The following is an 8,798-nucleotide window of genomic DNA, read 5'->3' on the forward strand; positions in this document are numbered from 1 at the left end:
ACTCAAGCAAGGGTTCCAGAAAACCTGCTGCTGCTGCTGCTGCTGCTAAGTTGCTTCAGTCGTGTCCGACTCTGTGCGACCCCAGCCCACCAGGCTCCCGAGTCCCTGGGATTCTCCAGACAAGAACACTGGAGTGGGTTGCCATTTCCTTCTCCAATGCATGAAAGTGAAAAGTGAAAGTGAAGTCGCTCAGTCGTGTCTGACTCTTCTCGACCCCATGGAGTGTAGCCTACCAGGCTCCTCCGCCCATGGGATTTTCCAGGCAAGAGTACTGGAGTGGGGTGCCATTGCCTTCTCCGCCAGAAAACCTGGAAGGCGCATAATTAAAGGTATTCTGGTCTAGCACCCTTTAAAAAATCAGGGAGAGGAGGGGGTACCTGTTAGGTCAATAGATACTCATATGCACACACAAAAATTCACATATCTACACATTTGCCTGGGAAATCCCATGGACGGAGGAGCCTGGTGGGCTGCAGTCCATGGGGTCGCTAAGAGTCGGACACGACTGAGCGACTTCACTCTCACTTTTCACTTTTCTGCATTGGAGAAGGAAACGGCAACCCATTCCAGTGTTCTTGCCTGGAGAATCCCAGGGACGGGGGAGCCTCGTGGGCTGAGGTCTATGGGGTCACACAGAGTTGGACACGACTGAAGTGACTTACCAGACTTAGCAGCACACATTTCTGTAAACATGCCAGGCAAATACTTATTTATCATCTTGTAAATATGCAGATGTATGCCCTCAAACAGATAGACCGGATGAAACAATGTTAATAACTAATGTGTTGCAGACTTTATAAAATACCTTCCCATGCATCCTCTCCATTTAACAGCTCTACAAATAGAATTTGTCTTAATATTAAATAGCTTTCATGCAGTGAGTGATTTCGTAGGCCAGGCGCCATGCTAAGTGCCTTAAATGCATTCTTTTAGTCTGCAGAACAGCCTATGATATAAGGACTTATTTAGTCCATTATACCGGATGTAAACACCTAGGCTCAAAGCCCTTAGACGATTTGCCAAGGTCACTCAACTGATAAATAAGGAGACAGTACTTCCACATCCTCAAACAGCCTTCAGAGTCTGCGGCACACTCCCCATTTCACCTGCAGGGGGCGCCCTCTCCCTTCCAGAGCTAAGCGTGCAAGCCAGGGAAGAACCCTCATTTCTTTTCATCCTGGAACTCCGTAAAGCAGGACTTGATGGTCATTTTTATCATGTTTCCAGAGAATACAAACCTGAGGCTGAAGCAAGGTGGAAGCACTGTCCAGGCTTGTCTGTCAGAAAATTATAATATGCAAACACTACCAATTGTGGAACACCTTCTAATTGCCAGAAACTGTGCCTGATGAATGAAGGTTAATACAGCCATCCTGAGGTGGAGCCACCTGTCAGAGGTGAACCCCTCCCCCACCGCCCCCGCCACAGCCTTAGAGAGGTTAAGTGGGCACACATGTATTAAGTGCAGAACAGAGCCTGGATCCCAGGACAGCCTGGCTCTTTGCTTTCTGCTGTCAGACCATGGTACTGCCTCTCCCTGACAGGGCACACTCAGTGGGCAGGCCTGGGGCCAGGGCCCCACATTTTGCTCCTGGTGGGGCCCCAAGAGCCCACTGCCCCAGAGTCTAAGGCTTTTCATGATCTGTGACTTGGCCACCCGTCCTGTGAAATGTGGAGCCCTGGGGTCTGTGGGCCTGGGGACCGGATGCCAAGTGTGCCAGCCAGGGTCTCACTTGCAGAATTAGGATGATGAGCCTCATCCCAAGTGCTCTGGGGACCCCTCACTCCTCCCTGGGAGGCTATGGGCATCTCTCCAGCATCTGTGGGGTCCCCCATTCTGAGCTGTGGAACTCCCCCTGCCCCCAACTCTCCAAGGAGACCAGCAAGCCCTCAGGCTTTCCCTGTTATATCTGGGTCCTCATAGCGAGCAGCACCAGCGATAGGTTGTGGTTGAAGGTCAGTGAGGATCAGTATGAGTGAGGCCGGACATGAGCTCGGAGTGCTCATCTTAGAGACAGAGCAGCTGTCCAGACTTCTCAAGGGGGCCAGCTGTCCCTCCCACTTCTGCAGCAGCCTTGGCCCAAGGCCCCACTTTCCTGGATTCCAAATCTGCCCCTCATCACAGAGACACAGTCCACACTCCCACTCTTCCCCGGGAGCCTCATCTGCCCATTGCTTGGGGTACCAGCGGGATTTACTGATGCCCCCCAAGTCCTTGGCCCTGCCCCCAGCTTCCTTCCCTGAGGCTGGCCCACAGTCTGCTCTCACTGCCATGCTCTCTGTAGCTCACAGCAGACAGCAGTTCTGACCACATCGTCAGCCTCCCAGTCTTGCTCCTCATCTCCAGATAACGTCCTCTCCCACAGGGCCCCTCACAATGCTCAGTCACACCTGGGCTCTTGCAGGAACCAATGTCTCCTAGTACCTACCTGTGGGCTTCAGGCCAGGGGCCCATCATTCCAGGGTGAGGCCCCAAGCCTCTCGGGGTCTTCCTGCCACCCTGGGTTCCTGGGCCCCGTGGAGTCCTGCTAGAAGACAGAGATGACAGCTCCTCCTTTTTATTTGGCTGCATCTGATGGCCTCCCCCAGACCACAGACTTGGGGCATCAGCACAGGCAGGGGGAGGGGACCCACGCTGCATCATCCGACCCCATCAGTTACCACCCATACTCCCACATAAACCCCCCACTTTGTCCAAAGGTCTTCATTTCTCCTAAAATTTTTTTTTTTTGTAAAGCAAGAGACAATAGTACTCAGAGGCACCGAGATGCAAAAGTCACTTTCCAAGGAGAGTTCAAGTCCAAAGGAAAGTGCCCAGAAGAATCCGGCTCCTGGCTGGGTTCGCGGGGTTCTAGGAGGTGCGGCCCAGTCTCCAGAGTTCCTTCCCACCGACAAAGCGCCTCCTTTCCCGTCAGGCTTCAGCCCATTCAGTTCTGCCAGGGATGGCTTTATAATCTTCCCATTCTGTGGTCATCCTGCCGTTGGCTCCTTCCTGGCCCTTCAGTGCGCTCGGTGCCCGGTCAGGAGTGTTGGTGGCCCAGCCCGGGGCCCGCTCGCAGGAGGCCCCGCGGCCAGGCCGAGGGGGCCCCGAGACTTCGGTGCCAGCTTCCGGGGGAGGCCTGGGCCCAGCCCGGCAGTGCCTCGGCCACCGCCCTGGGCCGTCCCAGGGGCGTGTGCGGGTGGCACGAGGCGCAGCGCGGCGCGAAGGGCCCGGCGGGCGGCGGCGGCGCCGGCGGGCTGGAGCCCAGGTCCCCAGCGTCCCCGGCGCGCGCGGCCTGCCTGTGGCACTCCTGGTGCCCGCAGGGCCAGCGGGGCGCGGGGCTGGCGCGTAGCACGAGGGACAGCGCGGCGATGCGGTGGATGGCCCTGCGCAGCGTGGCGATCTTGGAGAGCCTCTTTCCGCCCAGGTCGTGCCGCAGCGCGCGGCGCAGCGCGTTGAAGGCCTCATTGTAGTCCAGGATGCGCCTGCGCTCGCGCACGTTGGCGGCCATGCGCCGCGCCTTGGACCGCACAGGCCGGCTGCGTTTTCTACTTCCGGCGACCTCCTCCGCCTCGCCCAGGCCTCGGGGGCCGCCGTTCTCTCTCAGGACCCCAAAATCCCTCTCGGCTTCCAGGCAAGAGTTCCCCAAGTCTTGAGGAGAGCCCTCAGCCCCCTTCAGGCCCCTGAGGCCTGGTCCTGGCGCGCCTCGATGCATGGCCTCCTCCCGGGCCTCGCTGCCCCGGCTCCGGCTCCCAAGGCTGACAGTCCGCCTTCTGAGCGTGCACTCCTACAGCCTGGACACTCCGGGACAGGCCCTCTCTAGCTGGGGCTTTATGGCACCACGTGGCTCTCGGCCCTCCTCATCCATCCATCTCCCTCCTCCTGCTTTATGACCTGCCTCCAGGTAGGTTGGTGAGGGAGGAACCCAGAGGGACGAAGCATGCAGATTCTTGTAGGAAGGGGCCAGGCGGGCAGCAGGACACGCCCAGGGCAGTGCTCCAGCCACGGGGAGACCTGGCCCGGCTTCACTCCAAGGCCTCTCTGGGGTGGCTGGGGTCCACATTCTTCGCCCTGAGTGCCAAATCTGGCCTGCGGGCAGGAGAGCTGATAGGCACACAGAAGGGGACCAGGGGTAGTTGAGTGTGTTTAAAGAACCCTGAAAGTTTTGTCAAGGCCTGTGGGCAACCACAGGGCTGTCACAGAGGGTAGCATGACTGTTCCAGCAGGAGCCATAAGGGAGGGGGCAAATCAGAAACCACAGGGCCCTGCAGTTAAGATGGACCTGGAATTTCTGGCTCTTTCAGCTCCCAGAGTGAGGCTGGCTGGAATTCCGGGTTTGAGTTTTGCTTGGGCCTTATTCACCCTCTAGGTTTCCCAGGAGGTGCTAGTGATAAAGAATCTGCCTGCAGTGCAGGAGACCCGTTTGATCAAACTCAAAATGCAGTTTGATCCTTGAGTCAGGAAGATCCCCTGGAGGAGGGCATGGCAACCCACTCCAGTGTTCTTGCCTGGAGAATCCCACGGACAGAGGAGCCTGGCAGGCTACAGTCCACAGCGTTGCAAAGACTGAAGTGACTTAGCACAGCACACACATACTCACCCCTTACATCTCTTTAGCTCTGTCTTCTGCAGGCAGAGCAGAGCTGAGTGCTAACTCAGAGGGTAATGGAGATTGTCTTGTGGTCCACTGGCTCCCCTTGTGGTATCCACCAGGGGCATCTTTTGGAGTCCAAAGTCATTGAGTAGCTCTGTCTCAGGACATAGCACTGCTGTGTTATGAACTCAGTTAACCCACCCCCACCCCCAGGGATTTAAAATTTACATAGGGTCTCAGAAAAAGAATAACGCTTTAAGCCTAGAGAAAGATCCCACCACCACCGCCGCCGCCCAGTGGAATTTTAGGCATCCACAAGGAAGTTATATGGATCACCAAGGTCAATCTCATTCCCATTCACAATCCAGATGCCTCCAAATTGCCAAGACTGTGGTATCAGCTGGGATGGGTATGGAGTTCACACCCATCTTGCCAAAGAGCAGACCAATAACCCTGTTATTTCAAACTATGACCTGCTCTTTGGAGAAGAAGAATAAGGCTGTTCTTTTATTCTCTGTGTTGCCTACTAGTCTATAAGTACCCTACTGGTGCTCAGTCACTTCAGTCATGTCCGACTCTGTGCGACCCCATAGACGGCAGCCCACTAGCCTCCTCTGTCCCTGGGATTCTCCAGGCAATAACACTGGAGTGGGTTGCCATTTCCTTCTCCAATGCATAAAAGTGAAAGTGAAGTCGCTCAGTCGTGTCCGACTCTTAGCGACCCCATGGACTGCAGCCCACCAGGCTCCTCCACCCATGGGATTTTCCAGGCAAGAGTACTGGAGTGGGGTGCCATTGCCTTCTCTGCTAAGTACCCTAAGGACATTGTATTTCTCTATTCCCCAAACCTGAAGTATCTGTGAAATTTAAAAGTGAATGAAAGCAGCTAGGACTGGATGTTTTGTCCTCTAGATTCAGTGGTCTCCCATTGTCCTCAAAACACACGTAGAATCGTAGAGAAATGCAGACCTCAAGCAGGATTCGGCCCTAAGCATGGCCACAGGTGTCTTGGGTGCATCCAGGGTCTCAGGGTCTCAGTGTGGGAGGCAGGGAAAAAGGTCACAGCCCAGACAGAATGGTTCCCGAGAGTCACATTCCACAGCCACCTCTGCTCCCACCCTATCCTGTGTCCCTTAGCCCCCCAAGGCCACTCTAGAGAGAGCTGAACCACTTTCCAGCTCAGCGGTCTTGCCTGGCCCCTCAGAAAAGCCTGGCCCCAGGGCTCAAAGGCAGACAGATCAGGAAGCAGCAGGTGGACCTTTCAGTCCCAGAAGAGCCAGGGAGGGGTGGTTTGTTGGCAAGGCAGGGAGACTTTTCCCTCCCCAACCACCCCCAGCCAACAGCTCCTTCCAAAACTTCCCCCTTCAAGGGCACAGTTGGACATATGAATGCATACTATAGACAGGCATGGTATTAAGTGTATTTTTTAACATACCTTAGTCTCATAGCAATCCTGTACAGATGGCTCTATTATTATAATAATATCCATTTTACAGACTGGAAACTGAGACTCTGAAAGTATGAAGTTATTTGCCCCAAGTCAAAGGACTAAGCTGCTGCCAAGCTCAGATTTCAAATCAGCCAGTGTGGTTCCTCTTTGGAGACCAGGCTTTTAACCGCTCTAGGCTGGGCCTGCATTCTGGGCTTCCCAACCAGCAGCCCCCACTGACCACCTGTAGGTGATAGAGGCCTTGCCTCTGCCCTTTGAAACAAGTCATTGAGATAGTCGAATAGTTTCAACCACCTGTGGAAAAAAAAAAGTGACGGATACAGAGAAAAGTGGGAAGGGGGAGGAACCTCCAAATGAAGAGAGACAAGCAGGGGAAAGGTAGAGAATATGGGCTGGAAGCTAGGAGCAATCCAGGGCGCCCAGCTGTGCCTGCCTCCTGGGCTGAGATTCGCTGCCTGGGAATCTCCTTGGCTAATTCTGTGTCCCCAGCTGAACTGATGGCTGCTGGACCCCAGGGGGAGCACCAGAGAGCAGAGGTGACAGGCCAGTGACTACCTGCCAGCCTGACCGTGGACTGCAGGTGAGCTGGGCAGGGGAGTCAGAAGTAGCCTGAGGGGACCCAAGAACAGCCCAAAGCAGCCTTGGTGCAGGTGCTGGAAAGGCCTCTCTCTACCGGAGTTCTGGACACAGTTCAGCGGCCTGCAGTTGGTCACCAGCCTCCACTGCTTGCAAATCTTTCCTTCTCTGGGAAGCCTGCCCTGAACCCTTCACTTCTGTGCATTACCCCATCTTAGAATTTGGCAGAACATGTCCATTTTCCCCTTCCTATTATTTTTTTTAATTCCCTGATGGCTCAGACTGTAAAGAATCTGCTCGCAATGCAGAAGACCCGGGTTCAGTCCTGGGTCAGGAAGATCCCCTGGATAAGGGAATGTCTACCCATTCCAGTATTGTAGCCTAGAGAATCCCATGGACAGAGAAGCTAGGCTGGCTACAGTCCATGGGGTCACAAAGAGTCAGACACAATTGAGCAACTAACACATTCACATTTTTCACTTCTTTTCATTGCACTTTTTTCCCTTCTTATTTTTTAAGTTAATTTTTTATTGAAGTATAGTTGATAGTTGATTTACAATGTGTTTCAGGTATACAGCATAGTGATTCATATATATATATATATATATATATATACACACACACACACACACACTTTTTCAGATTATCTTCTCTTATAGGTTATTATTGGAGAAGGCAATGGCACCCCACTCCAGTACTCTTGCCTGGAAAATCCCATGGACGGAGGAGCTTGGTGGGCTGCAGTCCATGGGGTCACTAAGAGTCGGACACGACTGAGCGACTTCACTTTCACTTTTCACTTTCAGGCATTGGAGAAGGAAATGGCAACCCACTCCAGTGTTCTTGCCTGGAGAATCCCAGGGACGGGAGAGCCTGGTGGGCTGCCGTCTATGGGGTCGCACAGAGTCGGACACAACTGAAGCGACTTAGCAGCAGCAGCAGCAGCAGCATAGGTTATTGTAAGATATTGAGTATAGTTCCTTGTGCTGTGCAATAGGTCTTTGTTCGTTATCTACATATTGTGATTTAATGTTCATGTTGCATCTGTATCCAGGTGACTTCTGTATTCCCAGTTCCTAGCACACTGCCTGGTACAGGGTAGGTCCAAAGAAATGATTACTGAATGTTGAATAAGTGGTGCCTCCCTGATATTAAAATATTTGCAAAACTCTGGAAATTTCACAGTGGTCTGATCAAACAACCTCTGTATTCAAATCCAGTGAACATTTATTGAACATGCACCAAATACCAGGCCCAGTGCTACAGACTGTCACATGTGTTGACAGCCACGAACATGTGCATTAAATATATAGAAATTCTGTATTAAAATAGAGGGACGTAATCCTTGCAGCTGGAGAAGGCAATGGCACCCCACTCCAGTACTTTTGCCTGGAAAATCCCATGGACGGAGGAGCCTGGTAGGCTGCAGTCCATGGGGTCTCTAAGAGTCGGACAACACTGATCGACTTCACTTTCACTTTTCACTTTCCTGCATTGGAGAAGGAAATGGCAACCCACTCCAGTGTTCTTGCCTGGAGAATCCCAGGGATGTGGGGGAGCCTGGTGGGCTGCCGTCTATGGGGTCGCACAGAGTCGGACACGACTGAAATGACTTAGCAGCAGCAGCAATCCTTGCAGCCAAAAAGAAATGCCTAGGAATCCTCCACCGACCTCAGGGAAATTTGGAAGTTATCAAAGCTGTGTTCTCAAATGTGGCTGTAATGGCAGCAGCAGTCTAACTTCTGGGACCTCACCCCACATCTACTGAATACAAAATTCTGTGTTAAAAGCAAAGTGGTTCAAATGCTCAGAAATATATATATGCGTATTCACTCTTTCAGAATCTGGTCCAGTGGTTATTCAGTTTTACCTTGCTTAAGGAGAACTGACTTCAGGATTGTATACATAATACCTTATTTAAGGTTAAGTCTTTTTCAGAGATAATTTTGACTACACACAATTTGCTTCTTGCACATTAGCCTTAGAACATCCCCACCGATACTTTGGATGGAGGGAGAAAAACAAAACAAAACAAAACCTCATGTCAGTAGACTGCGGGGGGCCTTAAACATAAAATAGTCATAGAAAATCAGCAAGGGAAGAAATGAGATGGAACCACAAATTTCTCTGCCGGCCTCCTACCATGAATCCTCAAATCCACAGGAAAGGGAGGTTAAGGAAAGCAAAGAAAATGTCCC

The 8,798-nt window shown here is 52.6% G+C and overlaps 1 protein-coding gene across 1 annotated transcript; it reads right to left on the bottom strand.

Moving 5' to 3' along the window:
• Positions 1-2,689: 2,689 nt before the first annotated feature.
• Positions 2,690-3,761, bottom strand: BHLHA9 (basic helix-loop-helix family member a9). Its single transcript, XM_061389939.1, has one exon. The coding sequence runs from the start codon at positions 3,693-3,695 to the stop codon at positions 3,021-3,023; it is 675 nt and encodes a 224-aa protein (XP_061245923.1). The 5' UTR covers positions 3,696-3,761; the 3' UTR covers positions 2,690-3,020.
• Between the last annotated feature and the right edge of the window lie 5,037 nt (positions 3,762-8,798).

The sequence above is a fragment of the Bos javanicus genome, chromosome 19, assembly GCF_032452875.1.
Source record: "Bos javanicus breed banteng chromosome 19, ARS-OSU_banteng_1.0, whole genome shotgun sequence".
Lineage (NCBI taxonomy): Eukaryota > Metazoa > Chordata > Mammalia > Artiodactyla > Bovidae > Bos > Bos javanicus.

Coding starts and splice junctions, on each gene's coding strand:
- BHLHA9 (XM_061389939.1), bottom strand. CDS start 3,695: ATGCATCGAGGCGCGCCAGGACCAGGCCTCAGGGGCCTGAAGGGGGCT.